The 18,137-nt window shown below is 42.4% G+C and overlaps 1 protein-coding gene across 1 annotated transcript; it reads right to left on the bottom strand.

Annotated features, from left to right (window-relative positions):
- Positions 1–2,720: 2,720 nt before the first annotated feature.
- LOC117370551 (inter-alpha-trypsin inhibitor heavy chain H3-like) lies at positions 2,721–17,524 on the bottom strand. The gene is made up of 23 exons (XM_055221786.1): positions 17,366–17,524; positions 17,267–17,296; positions 16,795–16,818; positions 16,435–16,589; positions 16,245–16,349; positions 15,508–15,670; positions 15,319–15,429; positions 15,098–15,226; positions 9,044–9,160; positions 8,385–8,553; positions 8,166–8,291; positions 7,798–7,979; positions 7,552–7,737; positions 7,323–7,459; positions 6,713–6,864; positions 6,608–6,643; positions 6,465–6,527; positions 5,986–6,117; positions 5,684–5,885; positions 5,413–5,585; positions 5,197–5,308; positions 3,051–5,121; positions 2,721–2,972 (listed from the first exon to the last, which is right to left on the bottom strand). Exons 1-22 carry the CDS (start codon positions 17,477–17,479, stop codon positions 4,983–4,985), a joined length of 2,757 nt encoding a protein of 918 aa, XP_055077761.1. The 5' UTR covers positions 17,480–17,524; the 3' UTR covers positions 2,721–2,972; positions 3,051–4,982.
- Positions 17,525–18,137: the final 613 nt, after the last annotated feature.

The raw sequence follows: 18,137 nt of genomic DNA on the forward strand, positions 1-18,137 counted from the left end.
GTAACACGTGGATGTTCCGGCGCCGAGTGTCTGGTCCTGACTCCTTTTATCCACAGCAGGTGATGTTGACCAGCGACCTTGACGAGAGTCAAGACGTTTAGCAGATTGAATGTACGAAAGGTTCTTATGATCAGTCTATACCAGAAAGGGTAGCTCCGCCCCCTCCAGCCAGTGACGCCACTCCTCCAGCTGCCTCAGCTGGAGACAAACGTCGAGAGAAGGCACAAGGGAATAAACGATTAAATGGGTCAAACCTCTGAGAGAGCACCGCCCCCACCCCGGTGTCGGAGGCGTCCACTTCCACAATGAACTGCCGGGAGGGGTCAGGCTGGTGTAGGATAGGGGCCGAGGTAAACAAGTCCTTTAACCTCTCAAAGGCCGACTGAGCCTCAAGGGACCAGGTGAACAGTTGGGCAGGAGATGTGAGTCTAGTGAGAGGGGAAATAACTCGGCTAAAGTCTCTGATAAATCTCCTAGAAAAGTTTGCAAAGCCTATGAATCTCTGAAGTCGTTTACGATTGGTAGGGGTTGGCCAGTCCCTCACAGCCTTAATCTTCTCCGGGTCAGCTTTCACCTGGCCCCGTCCCACTATGAACCCCAGGAAACTAACCTGGTTGGCGTGAAACTCACTTTTCAGCTTTTACAAACAGTTTATTCTCCAACAGTCGCTGCAAAACCTGGCGAACATGCCGTCTGTGTTCCTGCAAAGACCTGGAAAAGATTAGCATGTCATCTAGGTACACGAAAACAAACTGATTCAAAAAAAAAAATCACGGAGGACATCATTAATGAGGGCTTGGAACACTGTGGGGGCATTAGTGAGTCCAAAGGGCATGACTAAATATTCAAAATGACCAATGGGAGTCTTAAATGCCATTTTCCTCATCCCCCTCCCTCACCCGCACCAGGTGGTAAGCATTGTGCAAGGTCCAATTTGGAAAATATAGTGGCGCCATGGAGAGGGGTAAAAGCAGAGTCAATAAGGGGAAGAGGGTACTTATTCTTAACAGTTATGTCATTGAGGCCTCTAAAGTCTATGCATGGGCACAGGGTTTTGCCTTTCTTGGCCACGAAGAAGAACCCCACCCCCACTGGGGAGGAGGAAGGACGGATTATACCTGCGGCCAATGAGTCCCGAATATACCGTTCCATAGTCTCCCTCAGGCTGAGACAGCTTGTAGAGGCGGCTCGTGGGTAAGGGAGCCCCGGGCAGGAGGTCAATGGCACAATCGTATGGACGATGAGGAGGCAGGGAAAGGGCCCGGTCCTTACTGAAAACGTCCCAAAGGTCGTGGTATTCCTCCGGAACCAGGGATAGGTCAGGTGCCTTCGAGACAGGGTCACTAGACGGGGAAGCTCCCCCGCAGGAGATAGGGCTGACCGCAAGCACCCCGCATGGCAGGCGGAACTCCACCCCGCCATCTCTCCCCGGGCCCAGTCAATGACCGGGTTGTGGGCCCTAAGCCAGAGATAGCCCAGAACCAGTGGCGAGGAAGGGGTGGCGACGACATAGAACCTACGGATTTCACGATGATTCCCAGATAAAAGCATCGTAATAGGTTCAGTAACATGGATGACGCGGGCTAAAAGCAGTCCATTGAGGGCACGAGCAGTGAGGGGGCGATCCAGGGGCTCCAGGCAGATTCCCCACTGCCGGTCAATAAAATCTTCCGCCCCGAAGTCAACAAGGGCCTGGAGAGATAAGGTGTTCGAGCGGAGGCAGAGAGTATTGCTAGTCTATTGCTTTGGGCTGGGATGTGCGTCTGACCCACCAGTACTCCCAGGGCTACTGGTGGGCCCTTCCTTTTGGCCGGGCTGGGCAGGAGGCGACAAAATACCCCCTAATACCACAGTAGAAGCACTCCCCTGCCACGCGGCGTCGCATACGCTCCTCGGCCGAAAGGTGCGCCCTCCCGATTTGCATGGGCTCCTCCGCAGCCGGTGACGGAGGGTGAACCACGGTCCGAACAGGGGAAGGGCGAGTCTCCCGTTGATGCTCCTGTAGCCGATTGTCTATGCGGGTGGCCAGCGTGATCAAAGCTCTCAGGTTGGAGGGCTTGTCCCGTGAGGCTAATTCATCACTTCAGCAGCTAGTGTCCAAAATTCTATAGTGAAATCCGCCACTGACCTGGACCCCTGGGTTATACCTAGCAGGCGGGAGGCGGCGTCGGCTTGATAGTGGGGATGGCCGAAAACCAACTTAAAATCAGTCAAAAAAGTCTCAGTCTGTACTGTCCAAGTCAGAATTAGAGAATTTGGCCTCCGCCCACTGGAGCGCCCTGCCCCTGAGCAGTCCGCAGACATAGCGTATCCTGGCCGCGTCGGATGGAAAACGGGCTGGGCGCTGCTGGAACATAGACAGGCACTGGAAAAGGAAGCCCCGGCAGAGGCCTGGCTGACCTGCATATGGGTCCGGATCGGTGCTCCTCGATTCTGAAGGACAGAGCGGTGGAGCAGATCCAGCTGCGGCGGCGAAGGGCAGGTGCGCGAGTAGCGTGGCGACCTGATTCCCGAGCTGCGTCTCCTGCTGCGTGAGAGACTGATTGTGCTCCAACAGGGTCCGGATAGTTTGCTCGTGCTGTCCGAGCATGTCACCGTGGTGGGTAAACGCCTGTCGAAGCGTCGAGTCTGGTCTAGAGTCCGCTTGGTCCATTTCTGGCCGGAACGTTCTATCGTAACCAGCAAGACGGAGGGACCAAAACTGCGCGACTCACGAAGGTTTAACAGAGTTTTATTCACAGAAATGTGCAAATAGAAATCAAAGTTCATTAATCCACAAGGCCGGGGAACGAGGATGCTTCACAGAATGGTGCAACAGGTTAGTCACAGTTCATAGATCCAGAGGTGCTGGGGAGCGTGGGTGCGGGTCCGTGACCAGGGAGATACACGAGTGCAAGATGAGGACAACGTGGGATCATACCAGGGTAGATGTGCAGGTGCAGGGGTTCCGGAGCGGGTTCTCAGGCGGAGGTCTGGGGAAGAGCAAAATTTCCAATGAGTCAAAAGGTTTACAAAAATACCAAGAAACTAAGCCAAGCAGTTGTATTCACGTGTAACACATTCCAGCGCCGAGTGTCTGGTCCTGACTCCTTTTATCCACAGCAGGTGATGTTGATTGCGTAGATGGGCTGCAGGTGCGCGAAGGAAGAGCCAGGACTCCGCCCAGCTCCGGAGACAGGCAGGTGAGGGAGGAGGGAGCACAGCACAGGATGACAACAAACAGGGATCACGACATTAGGTCAACAACACGTGCATATCTCAAATTTTGACAACTACGGTGCTATTTTAAGAAAAACGATTACTTTGCTTCCAGAGAGATTTCAAAATTATTCTTTAAAATATATACAACTCATTAAGAAATATTGAATAGATTTGCCTGTAATTCATTTTGTCACCTCTAGATGTTAGTCAATGTTGTAACCCTGAACATTAGTCGTATCTCTCACGCAGGGCTTTAATGCAATGAAAGGAATTCAAGAGTATTTGCATTAGCATAACATTAACATATTTTTATACTATCGAAGACTCAATGTTGGAGGAACTGTTGATTACTAAATAAATAGTACATGTATTACTGGCTATCTGGTGTAACGGCTGCAAACCTTTCGTCAGGACGTATGCGAAACACAGGACACAGGGTGGAGTCACTCAGCTTTACTCCCTCTGGAATCTCCAAAATGCTACTGAGAGGGCGGGAGCTTACCCTTACATACTGGCCATGTTATTACCATGCTATTACGCAGGATTTACAAATTACGTTTACTCACAATTATATAAATCATATCTGAACAATAAAATGATTTTACAGTTAAATTGGTGGTAGTAGCGTAATTAATTGGAGACAAATGAACCATTTACTATGTTTAACATTTATAAAAATAACATCGAACATACGTGACAAACATATACTCCTTAAATATGACTTCACACATGAGGCACACTGGCTCCTTGTAACACTGAGAACAGCACGTGACGTGGCTGCTCATTTTCACGGCATTCAGGAACATGTAAGATTATGAAGCTAACTGAAACATTTTACAGTCCAAATTAAACTTACAAAATTTAGAATTAGCGCTCCAAAATACATTCATTACATGTGAAAGCATAGTCTTATCAACATATGTTCTTGTATTTATGCTAACAGTAAATCATTTTCATAAAATATATTATTTCCAACCGAAACAGAATTTACCCTCTACTACACTCTCCAACATGATACTGAGGGGAAGTGAAGCTACCAAAATAAAATACACGGGAGCAATGTGAACTTCCGTTTTTTTCAAAATAAAACGTCAAAATGATAAAATTCACATGATAAAAAAAAAGATACATAGTAATAAGTGCATTTTGATTCTGTTACGCTGGCATATTAAGTTCATATGTAAAATAAAATGACAACAGAATACTCTTTAAGCTTGTTGACATTATCTTGGCGGACCATGCTTTATTGCTCGTGCATAAATGGCAAAGCCGCATCCTCAATGGTAAGAAGATATTACTGCTACTACTACGGGTGGGTAATGTCGTGCCAAATCAGTCGCATTGCCTATATCTCCTCCCCTGATACCGTAGTTCTTCGTTTTAAAGCCCACGTAATAGTGTTACGTTGAAACATCACCGATTTGTATTAAGTAAGCTCCGGGTTTCTGCTGCTCAAACATCAGTCATTTTTAGACTGTCAAGTCTATTTTCTACATGAAAATATTGAAAAACTTAACAAAAACTTAACAAATAACATTAATAATCAATTTAGACAGCTTTTTAGCAGATGCATTTAGCTTTAGTTTTCATTTTCTATACTACAATGACATAAAATCCTATTCCTGAGGCATATGCAGGCCTCTCCAGTTAGTGTTTCATGTTATTTGTTACTTAGCCCTATGTTCCCAAAAGGTTTCATGTGCCTTTAATGCCATTTAGAAGATAACACTGTCTGTCTTGATGTGTAATTACTGGTGATCTGAATTGCTTTTAAACTGCATTTAAAAAGTCTTGAAAAGACCTGACACAATGTAATCATTTGCTTCTCCATCAATGAGGCCTGTGGCGTTGTTGTGGATGAACCAGCAGGGGATCTTCACTCCATTCTTTATATTATTCCTGAAATCTCTCTGCCAACCTCTGTATAACAAGATGCATATTTTATTAATAATGGAAGAATGAAATTTGTTAAATTGCTGTGAAACCATATTTTACCTGGTCACATTGAGCTGGTGTCCTTTTACAAACATAGTGGCATCTGGTTTCTCTGGGGATTCTCCTGGACGCATGTCGGACACTTCAAACTCAATGCTATGATAAAACTGACCTGAAGACAAAAGTGCAGAGTAGATGTGTATAAAACTGTAAGAATTAACATATTTCATCTGCAGAAGGCATACTCTTCATCAGTCATTGTAATAATGTAATTACCTAGAAGACCATGGACATTAGGGGACAAAAGATGGCTGTCTAGAGTGTAGAAGCCCAGGTAGTCTCTGTTGTATGGGTGCTTCTCCCACACTTTATGTAATAAGATCACAAACTTCACAGAGTCTTTTAAAGTCACTGTCAAGCTGCGGTCTTTGGTCAACAGTAAATCCAGACTAGGGTCAAAAGGCTCATTAAAAGGTGGCAACACATAAAATGTATTAAAACAGAACCAATGTGAAAGTGATAGCAGCATTTTGGAGCAGACACTCACTTGGGTCCCTTAAGGGATGCTGTACCAGACCACAGAAGAGAGACCCATTTGCTGTCCTGGAACACAGAGATGTCCTGAGTGCTCACCTCCAGTTTTACTCCCAATGCTTTATGGACAATTCCAAAGCGACTAAAATATGTGTTGATTTGACCACCAGGGGGGATTGCCTTATCTCCAATTATCTGTCCATTTACGAGAATACCTGAACAAGCATGGGAATAAGGTGTGAGATCTTGCTCTCAATTGTTCAACAAAATGAAAATGTACTTGTATTACAATGAAATAAAAATACAAAACAATACCAGATTCTTGGTCTTTGACTAAAGTAAAGATAGTCCCAGGTTTGTTGTTAATGTTGAAACATAAAGCGTCTTCTCTATCTGGCAGCTCGATCAGGAAGTGAGGGTCCCCATCCACTACAGGATTTGGAAATGTGAATCATATAAGACATAATAACATCAAACTGAAATTATTTGTAAAACTTCAATAACTCTAGAGTTGTTGTTGTTTTTTGTTTTGTTTTTTTTATCAGAATCTTTTTTGTCGTGGTAAAAAAAGAACAATTTGAATATTGCTGTAACCACTACTCCGGAGCTGCTGTGAGATATATTTTGAAGAGAGTCACACTAAGTCTGCAGGCAATTGAGACATAGCTTTTAAATGCGTCTTCTACATATTTTAATAGTGCACAAATTTCTTGAGTGCAACTGTGACCAAGCATACCATTTTTGGAGTATGTCAATAACAGCTTTTCCCATCAACCAAAATGCTGAAATCTTACCAAGATAAGTAGGATGTGTGTATCTGTGAGGCACATAGCTTGTATGGGTTGGATAGCTTGTATCTATAAGCAATAAATAAATTCAGGTGGGGGGGGTTACCGGTTTGCATATGAACAACATTTAAATGCCAAACATCTCTTACGTTTCGGTATCATTCTCTCTGCCATTTGACGCTGTTCTGTGAATTAGAAAAGATGCTGTAAGAAACATATTTCAAACAGAGAACAAATATAGGACTTGAGTGTACCCTCCGTCAACTTATCAGCCACTAATGGTGGATCATCAGATTCTGGTTTGGTTACAACCATGGATGTGAGAGGGGTCACAAAATTATATTTCAGGGACATCTCCAGTGCTTTGGCTTTACTGTTCTCCTTTTCTAGACCACTGTCAGTCTTGCTACAAATCAAAAATATAATCATATTAAAAGCATGTCTTCAAAATGTTCAGAAGAAGTTTCTTTTTATGTGGCTGCTAAGGGTAAAAAGTAGTTAATTGTGCACTAAGTAACATTTTTGGTGGAGGACTCATGGAGATGTCATTGCGCTGCCCAGATTATTCTACACTACAGCATTAAATGTATCGTTTGTACATGTATAAACTCTCAAAAATACCTTGAAAAACATGCAGTTACTTTGAGTGGGACCACCTCTCCACAGATCTGACCCGTAACTTGCCCTGTTTGTACCACCTGCTTATCTCCATGGTAATAGTTTCGGCTTGATAAGATACTATGAAACATCCTTGGCAAGGCAATAATCTACATGGAGGCAAGCAGGTGCATGGTGGACCCTCCACCAGAAAAGTTATATTCCCCTTATAATGTATATTGACAAGAACACAAAATGAATTGAGACCTCTTGTCTAGAAGCTGTTGAATGGTGAGGTATGCCCACAGGCGTTCAGTAAAGTCACCAAAGATGTACTCCTCATCTGGATACATCACACCCCAGTCAAGAACACTGGCCTGGCCCTGCACCTGATAGTCTTCATTCTTAATGACAGAAAGACATGGATGCTTTGAGGATCACCATACAAATTTTCAAAATGTCTGTCTGGCTTCCTTCTTGCGTTTCCAATCCTCACCCCAACTCCAAAAACTTCCACAGGAAAGTTATCAATGCTAGCGTCCATCAGTCGACCGGCCACTATGATCTCCGCACCGTTGAACAAATGGTTGAAGTGGTTTGTGGTCAAGAAGTCCACAGTGTTGACAGGATATTTCAAATCAACCTCTAACAGCAGAGGACTGGACACTTCTTCGTAGAAATCCTAGAACAACAAAAAATTTGCAGAAAGTGTGATTTACGAAATGGGATTGAAGGGCCTTACTTGTAGTTGTATAGCTGCGTCGGAATCCTCAAAAATTCTGCGGGCAAATCCCTTGTTCTCTTGGGCCATCACATCAAGGAAAGAGTACTGTACATCATTCCCAAAGCCGAGACAGTACAGAGACATATTTCTGTTGTTAGCTTTTTCAACATTTTTTTGGATAATGGCAGTGTCACTTTCCCCTGAAATTACAAATGCAAAACATGAACTTCAAATTCAATAATCTGAATGATTTTTTTCTTCTTTCTTAATATAGTTTGCTTAACAATTTCACTACAACTTGAAATATCCAAATGCATAATCTCAGCTTTTGCTTCCTGTCTATGCTGAATGAATGAATACATTTGTAAAAATAAATAAATACATACCTGAATTGGGCATGCCATCGGTCAGTAGGATAATTGTATCAGCACTTCTTTGGGGAAGTTTTTCAGATCTCCTTGCTGTATGAATCATCTCAACAGCTTTCAACACGGCATCATTAATATCTGTCCCTAAATATTATGAAATGATGAGCAACTGTGTAATTAGGATTGTATATATTTGCACTGTATTTAGTATAGTTAGTTTGTATAATTGTAGGCTACCTCCATTGTCACGTAATGCCCTGATGAACCTCTTTGCTTCTTCCACAGTTTGGTTGGTTGCTTGTTGCATTGTTGGTTGCCAGGGCATGATCCGATGATCAAATGTGATAATACCAAAGTGATCCTGTTCCTGCAGGTCTTGGAGGATTTCTAACATTGCGTCTCTTGTCTAGAATAACAATTTCATATTTTGAATCCAATGCATTAGAGAGAATAAGGAGTCATCTTATATGCAGCGATGGGAAGAATACTTTGAAAATGTATTTAGTCACAGAATACTGATTACCTGAATTAAAATGTATTTTGTAATGTATTCTGTTACATGGGCCAATCAGAGTATTGTATTTTGAATACTCTGAATACTTTATATCATAATGTAAAAAAAGTGATATACAATTACAAACAGCTTTATTTTTCTTACACTGTTTGTGATGCATGAATTTATGTCCGATTAGAGAAAAAAAAAAAAAAAAGAAATCACACATGCACACATTGCAAGGGCTGTGCTTTTTTCTTTTTTTTTTTTTTTTACTAATACTATCAAAATACAGGTACTCAAAATTAGTGTTCAGAATACAGTATGTGTTTTAGGTATATGTAATCAGTTACTTCCCAACACTGCTTATATCTACTTAAGAGATTTGGAATTGCTGTCTTACCTGTGCAATCTTTCTGCCATACATGGAACCGCTCGTGTCAATGACAAACACCACATTCATTGGGACAGGGCGTAATTTAGAGGGAGCAAAGTAATGCACAAAGTATCCATTGATAATCTGGTGTAAAGAACACTTGGATTAAAAATAAATACATAATAAATAAATGACTTGAGTACTACTTTTTATAAAGTCACCCATTCACTTCCAGCTCTCCCACTTAAAAAGATGAGAGGGGCCTGCAATTTTCACCATAGGTACACTTTAACTATGAGAGGCAAAATGAGAAAAAAAAAAAATATCTAGAAAATCACACTGTAGGATTTTTAAAGAATTGATTTCCAAATTATGGTGGAAAATAACTATTTGATCAATAACAAAAGTTAATCTCAATACTTTGTTTGAGGTTAAACGTTTTCTTTAAGTCTCCACAAGGTTTTCCAACACTGTTGCTGGTAGTTTGGTCCATTTCTCCATACAGATCTCTTCTAGAGCAGTGATGTTTTGGGGCTGTTGCTGGGTAGCACAGACTTTCAACTCCCTCCAGAGATTTTCTGTGGGGTTGAGATATGGAGACTGGCTAAGCCACTCCAGGACCTTAAAATACTTCTTATAAAGCCACTCCCTCGTTGCCCAGGCAGTGAGTTTGGGATCACTGTCATGCTGAAATTCAATTTTCAATTAAATTAAATTCATTTATTTTTGTAACGCCCAAAATCACAACAACAGTTGTCTCGAAGGGTGTTCATGTTTTGGTTGATGGGGGAAACCGGAGTACCCGGAGGAAACCCATCCAGACACAGGGAGAAACATGAAAAACTCCACACAGAAAGGCCTGGGCGACCCGGGGATCGAACCAAACCCTCTTGCTGTGAGGCATGAGTGTTGCCACTCAGCCACCGTGCTGCCTACACACAAAAACAAAACAACAGGAAGAATCAGACAAAACAAGAAAAATCGGCCAGGCAAGGAGGAGGAAGACCAGACGAGGAGGATGAGAGCCAGGCGAGGAGGAGGGCCAGGCGGGGAGGAGGAGAGGGTCCAGCTGTCATCGGGGCATCTGAAAGAGTTACACTCCACATGGGGAGTGGGACAGGGGACAACATGTGAATAGCATTGCTGATGAGAAAATAGGACAAAGCAGAGGATAGTGCTCAGGTTGCCATACTTCCCCCAGCTAGTCATCTCCTACTGCAGCCTATCTTATCCCGGGTTTTAATGTCCCTAACTCCCTCACTATGTAACCTGGTCATACGCTATACCGAAGAGGAAGGTTTTAAGCCTGGTCTTAAATACAGAGACTGTGGGGGCCTGTTTAACATCAGCAGGGAGTTGATTCCATAGCACAGGAGCTTGGTAACTGAATGCTCTCCCTCGCACTGTACTTTTGGACACTCTAGGAACCACTAATAGTCCTGCATTCTGAGAGCGGAGTGCTCTGTTTGGCTGGTACGGGACAATAGCATCTTGCAGATAGGATGGGGCCATACCGTTTAGGGCTTTGTATGTCAGGAGGAGGACTTTGAATTTGATTCTAAGGTCGACAGGAAGCCAGTGCAGATATTTTAGTACAGGACTGATGTGGTCTCTTCTTTTAGTTCCTGTTAGGACTCTGGCCACTGCATTTTGGACCAACTGGAGGCTCCTTATAGTACTTTTGTGGCAGGCGGCAAGCAGAGAATTACAGTAATCAAGTCTGGAAGTAACAAATGCATGGATGAGTTTTTCAGCATCGTTTTTAGGTAAATATTTCTAATTTTAGTTATATTTCGCAGGTGAAAGTATGCGGTTTTACAAGCTAGGTTTATATGGGCTGTGAATGAGAGATTTTGATCAAATACGACTCCAAGATTTTTTACAGTAGGGCTAGAAGCTATACTCACATTGTCGAGTGAGATTATCTGGTCCGACAGAGAATCTCTTTGACCTTTGGGACCAACGACAATGACCTCTGTTTTTTCAGGATTTAAGAGCAGGTAATTCAAGGTCATCCAGGTTTTGATGTCCTTCACACAGGCACTGAGTTTATCTATTTGATCAGTCTGATTTGGTTTCATTGATAAGTACAGCTGAGTGTCATCAGCATAGCAGTGAAAATTAATGCCATGTTTTCTGATAATGTTCCCCAATGGCAACATATACAGAGTAACTAGGATTGGACCAAGCACAGATCCTTGTGGAACACCACAGGCTACTTTAGAACAGGGAGAGGTGCTCTGGTTTATACTAACAAACTGGTACCTATCTGATAGATGGGATTTAAACCATTTGAGGGCGTTCCCTCTGATTCCAGTGTCACATTCTAACCTCTGCAGTAGAATATTGTGATCAATGGTGTCAAACGCTGCACTGAGATCCAGTAGGACCAGGACTGAAGCCAGCCCGTTATCAGCAGCTAGTAGTAAGTCATTTGTTACTTTAAGCAGTGCAGTCTCTGTGCTGTGGTGAGCTCTGAATCCAGATTGAAATTTTTCAAATATATTATTGTCCTGCAGGTGGCGGCAGAGCTGTTTCACCACCAGTCGTTCTAGAATTTTTGAGAGGAAGGGAAGATTAGAGATAGGTCTATAGTTGGCTAGTTCATCAGGATTTAGGTTAGGTTTTTTTCAAAAGGGGTTTAATCACAGCATACTTAAAGGACTGAGGAACGTAGCCATTTTCTAACGACATATTTATTATGTTATGGATGGAATCTATTATTAGGGGAAGGGAGTCTGATTGGAATAGGGTCGAGCATACAGGTTGATGGTTTGGACGACATGATGGCTGAGGTAATCTCCACCTCATCAACTGGAGTAAATTTATCTAATATTATTAGAGGATCCATGTGGGATATTGGCATTACAGACTGGATTAGCTCAGAGCTGATTTTTGGAGTAGCTTTGTTGATTTTGTCTCTAATGGTTGTAATTTTGTAATCGAAGAAGTGAAGAAAGTCATCACAACTAATGTTCGAGGGGATAAGAGACTCATTAGCAGTGTGGGACTTTGTCAGCCTGGCTACAGTGCTGAACAGAAATCTGGGGTTATTTTTGTTTACTTCTATTAGATTTGAATAGTATCTAGTTCGGGCTTTCCGCAGAGCAGCCTTATAAGTGAGCAGGCAGAGCTTCCATGCCTTCAGAGACCGCTCAGAGCGCGAGCGGCGCCAAAGCTTCTCTGTGCGTCTTACATGTTGTTTGAGTGTCCTGAGCTGTAACGTGTACCATGGAGCCAGAGGTCTTAGTTTAATGCTTTTCTGTTTTAGCAGAGCTACAACATCGAGAGCAGATTTTAAGGTGAGCATTGTTCTGTCAACCAATTGATCAGTGACAATTGGATTAAAATTATTTTCATTGTCACATGACATATCTTTCAGTAATGGCTCAATAATTTCTTTAAACTCTGTAACCGATTTATCTGATAATGTTCTTTTCATTATAGTTTTTTTCTGTGGGGCTGGATAGTCTTTTAGTATAAATTGAAAGGTAATTAAGAAATGGTCAGAGAGTATAGGGTTTTGAGGAAGGACAATTAGATCATTAATCTCAATACCGTAGGTTAGAACGAGATCTAGAGTGTGATTGTAACAGTGAGTCGGCTTATTCACACTCTGGGTGAAACCGATCCCATCCAGGAGCGCGCCAAAAGCATTACTGAGGCAATCACTGCCGTTATCTACATGTATGTTGAAATCTCCAACTATAACAATCCTTTCCCAATTCAAGACTAAACTTGAAATGAAATCAGAAAACTCTGTCAGGAACTCGGCATATGGACCAGGAGGTCGATAAATTATTATAAATATAACAGCTTTTTGGTTTTTCCAATTGGGGCACGTAATGGAGAGTGCGAGGCTTTCAAAGGAGAGGTAAGTATAGTTGGGTTTGGGGCTGAGAATTCGACTGGAATGAGAGATGACGGCCACACCACCACCTCGACCTGTGCTCCGGGCACTCTGAAAGTTCATGTGACTTGATGGTGTAGATTCATTTAGTCTAACATAGTCATTTTCCCGAAGCCATGTTTCAGTTAGGGCTAGCAGATCAATATTAAGGTCGCCATTTAGTTCATTTATTAAAAGAGATTTGGAGGAAAGAGACCTGATGTTTAGCAGTCCACATTTTACACACTTATCATTTTGTTTATTTGCGGTACATTTATTTATTTTTATTAAGTTATGAGATCTGACAGCTTCCTTGTCAGAGTTTAGAGGTGGTTTTTTTGTGCTTTTTGTACGTGGGGCACGCACAGTCTCTGTTTGGAGCTGTTCCCTCTGACTAAGCTGTGCTTCACTGGTCTAAACTGCTCACTAACGTCACTATCACTGTGCTTCCCTGAGCTATTCTGCGTGCTAGTCTTACCTGGTCAATCTAGACTAGCAATCATATTCTGAGCTAACAGGGCGGAGCCAGCCTGCGTGGGATGGATGCCATCTCTACGTATAAGCCTAGGCTTCCCCTCAAATGCCCTCCAATTATCTATGAAGACGACACCATTCTGCGGGCACCAATTGGTCAACCACTGGTTGACTGCTGAAAAGCGGCTGTACATTTCACAATTGGTGTAGGTTGGGAGGGGGCCAGAGAAGTATACGGACTCCGACATCGACTTAGCCAATTCACAGACTGCAGCTATCTGTAACTTAACCACCTCTGACTGACCGCGCCGAGTATCGTTACCCCCCGCGTGTATAACGATCCGGCGGTACCTATTCTTACTTTTCTTTAAGAGCCTAAGATTCCCCTCGATGTCACCCAGTCTGGCTCCAGGATAACACCGCGTGGAAGCTGCAGGCAGTTCCATGTCCCTGACTATGGAGCTCCCTATGACTAAAGTGTCCCGGGTCCAGCTCAGGGGAGCAAACCCGTTCTGGACGGGGAGCTCTCTACTCTCAACCCTATGTCCCGGGTCTGCTACAGTCTTATTCTCAGCCCTGTGTCCCTGGCCTGTCAAGACCCAGCCATGTTTCATCTCCAATCCCCTTGCTGATAGAAGGAGGTTTTAACTCAAACTCTCACGATACATGGCCTTATTCATTCTTTCCTTTACACGGATCATTCGTCCTTTTCCCTTTGCAGAAACACAGACCCAAAGCATGATGTTTCCACCCCCATGCTTCACAGTCAGCATGGTATTCTTTGGCTGCTACTCAGCATTCTTTCTCCTCTAAATACGACAAGTTGAGTTTTAACCAAAACGTTCTATTTTGGTTTCATCTGACCATATGATATTCTCCCAATCCTCTTCTGGATCATCCAAATAGTCTCTAGCAAGTTCAGATGGGCCTGGACATGTACTGACTTAAGCAGGGGACATGTCTGGCACTGCAGGATTTGAGTCCCTGGTGGCGCAGTGTGTTACTGATGGTAGCCTTTGTGACTTCAGTTCCAGCTCCCTGCAGGTCATTCACTAGGTCCCCCTGTGTGGTTCTGAGATTTTTGCTCACCATTCTTGTGATCATTTTGATCCCACGGGGTAGAATTTCTAATAATTGCTCTCACAGTTGATTTCTTCACACCAAGCTGCTTACCTATTACAGATTCAGTCTTCCCAGCCTGGTGCAGGTCTACAATTTTGTTTCTGGTGTCCTTTGACAGCTCTTTGGTCTTGGCCGTAGTGGAGTTTAGAGTCTGACTGTCAGAGGTTGTGGACGGGTGTCTTTTAAACTGATAACAAGTTCAAACAAGTGACATTAATACAGGTAACAGGTAGAGGTCAGAGGAACCTCTTATAGAATACAACATTACCTGGTCTCACAGGTCTGTGAGAGCCAGAAATCTTGCTTGTTTGTAGGCAACCAAATACTTATTTTACCGAGGAATTTACCAATTAATTAATTACAAATCCTACAATGTGATTTCCTGGATTCTTTCCCCTCATTCTGTCCCTCATAGTTGAAGTGTACCTATAATGAAAATTACAAGCCTCTCTTATCTTTTTAGGTGGGAGAACGTGCATAGTTGGTGGCTGACGAAATACTTTTTTCATTACATCTATAAGCTGAAAATGTGCCTTTTAAGTATATTTTGCCTCTCAACCTGGTAATGTTAAAAACAGTGGTATTTTGATGGGTACCTGTATATCTCCAAGGTCCTTTTCTCTCTTCACGTCATATTTTACAATAAAATCTCCATTAATCAAAGTCCCTTCACAGTCTGGACAACTCCTCTGCTGCTCCAGTGTTGGTGAAAAGGAGATGTGTGCCTAAGCAAAGAAATAATAAAAAACAATTGCAATTTTAATTATTGTATTTAAAACATATTCATCTCACATGTTTGAAATATAACTGATTATACTTTTGTGTCTGTTACAGTTTTCTCCACTAGGGGAAGCAGCTCATTGGATAGGAAAGTGGAGTGGACATCAACTTGTGAAATTCCCTGGGGTTCATAGATGTTTGTAACAATCTGAAAACAAATACAAATCTTGTGTATTTTTATACATTTTTATACATTTATGTATTATTGGAGACAGCTGAAGTATACCTTAAACTCTTGAACGCGCTGTTTGGGCTGAACTCGGGTCAGAATCTCATACTGGCCCCGTTTTCTCTGTAGTAGTTCTTCATGTGTCAGCGTGAATGTTACATTAGTTAAGGCAGCAATGTTAACAGACACAGAAAACTTCTCCATCTTTCTTCCTGAAGCCCTTAAATAGACCAGTTAAACTGTGTAAAAGGGAATGTATTTTTATATTGACGAACAGTGCTGTAGCTGTATGGGAATATTATGTGCACAGATTAGATAATAGGTAAAACCTCCAAGGTCATTCAGTTATGTTTTTTGTTCTCATCACAATATCTGTCATTTTGGCTCTTAAATATTATGCTATAGGGTGTTAAAATTATGTATTTCAGTGTACTCCAAAGTACGCTGTTGACAATAATTTGGTTTTATTAAATAGTCAAACCTGAGAATAGCCTATTTTGGATTTGTGTGCTGAATTGTAAATGTAAATCTCAATAAATAAGCTTCATGAAAACCTCTTTTGCAAAGGCTCCAAATTGTTTCTCTATAATAAGCATATTCTTAGTCCATTTTACTTTACACTATTTAAAAATCAGTGCTCCATGGTGAGACTTTCTGCACATTTGATTTGTCTGTTTATGCAACTTGTTGAGTAAAGTCTACTTAATTCTAAAATACACAATAGCTACCACATTTAGTTCAGTGCTCTTGAGTACAAAGGGCAGTGAAATACAACAAACAAGTGGGTGACTTACTTCACCAGTGCAGCGGTTTGTCCTGCTTTGACAGCAGTCTCGTACTCTTTCTTTGCTTTTTCCTTCTCCTTCACCACACCTACATACACCCGGCCATCAATTTCCCTGTAGCACACAACAATTTTCACAAAATCTGTCAATTTCAAACCAGCAAGGATGTTCATTTGTGTTCCTGATTTGTAGAACTGACATGCTGAAATTGGTGATGAATGCAGTCTTGGGGAGCTCCACCTGAAAGAAGATTTCCTGTGAGCTGTTGGCCTTGTTCATGGCCTTGGATGTCATGACGGTGTGAGCGAAACGTGAGGTAACCGCACAGTCCACCGTCACGCTGTACACCTCCACCTGGACCAATAAAAAAGTTAGCTTATAGCAGTCAGTAAGGAGGACACAATTTGACATTTTCACAACAGCTTCAGTGTTGTATTTGGCAAACTTCAAATGATTGCTGCTCAAGTGAGTATTAAGTCAGTGTTTCCACTTGGGAGTGTATGTTGACACTTGGGTGAGTCGCTGGATGAATAGTGAGCCTTTCAGCTAAAAATCTTACCATATTGTTGTCAGTGCTTCTTTTCTATGGGTAAACAAACAGATGGTTAGTCCATATTGTTGTTGTCATAACTTTTAAGCAGCCAGTTATATCAGTCAAAATAAAAATGATACAAGTCATCCAAAAGCAATAAATTAAATCAATTTAAAAAGGTGAAACCTGGACAAAATGTATGGCTGACACACCCCTTTTACTTTTTGTCTTTTTAAAACTTTTGAGACAGATAAGTAGGATATATTACTATAAAAACTGATGTGCAACCAAAACCATCAAGAAGAATTAAAAGCAGATAAAGAAAATGGGTAGTCTGAGTGAGTAGTATGGATGAGTAGTGTGGTTCTGAGTTTCAAAAATCCCTCTATGGAAAAGTTTACTCTTTAAAAATGGTAAACAATATAAGACTAATTCAAGGTAACGTCCTTGAGTGAATGTAAATCAGCCACTTCTGACTGAGAATAGTGATCACATTTACCTGCAATGATCTTGGGGCTCCATTTGCAAGCTGAAAGTAGAGAAAACGCTTTAAGAGCCAACAGTACCTAGGTTAAGTCAACTATACAAACAGGCCTACCTCTGTGTTAGCTGCTTCCTCCAGAGAAACCAGCACAGCTTCATGGGACAGCCTGGGCAGCATAAGGCAGCCCCAGAGCAGCAGCACACACTGGACACCCAAAAGACCAGACATGACCCAATCTCCACTGAACACTCATGCACTGGGACATCACTAAATAAGTAGAGTGCCCTGGCTGAGGGGAGGGCCATGTGTGTGTGTGTGTAATATTGACCAACAGAAGCAGGGGTCAAGATTTACCAATTTTTGGAAGCTAGGCTAAAGTGCATCAATGATTACCATGAAAGAAATATAAACACACATAAAAGGCAAATGTTAATATAAAAAAGTAATAGGCAGAATTACATAATTAGGTGTCGTAACCAGCAAGACGGAGGGACCAAAACTGCGCGACTCACGAAGGTTTAACAGAGTTTTATTCACAGAAATGTGCAAATAGAAATCAAAGTTCATTAATCCACAAGGCCGGGGAATGAGGATGCTTCACAGAATGGTGCAACAGGTTAGTCATAGTTCATAGATCCAGAGGTGCTGGGAAGCGTGGGTGCGGGTCCGTGACCAGGGAGATACACGAACGCAAGACGAGGACAACGTGGGATCATACCAGGGTAGATGTGCAGGTGCAGGGGTTCCGGAGCGGGTTCTCGGGCGGAGGTCTGGGGAAGAGCAAAATTTCCAATGAGTCAAAAGATTTACAAAAATACCAAGATACTAAGCCAAGCAGTTGTATTCACGTGTAACACGTGGATGTTCCGGCGCCGAGTGTCTGGTC

The sequence above is a fragment of the Periophthalmus magnuspinnatus genome, chromosome 5, assembly GCF_009829125.3.
Source record: "Periophthalmus magnuspinnatus isolate fPerMag1 chromosome 5, fPerMag1.2.pri, whole genome shotgun sequence".
In the NCBI taxonomy this organism is placed as follows: domain Eukaryota; kingdom Metazoa; phylum Chordata; class Actinopteri; order Gobiiformes; family Gobiidae; genus Periophthalmus; species Periophthalmus magnuspinnatus.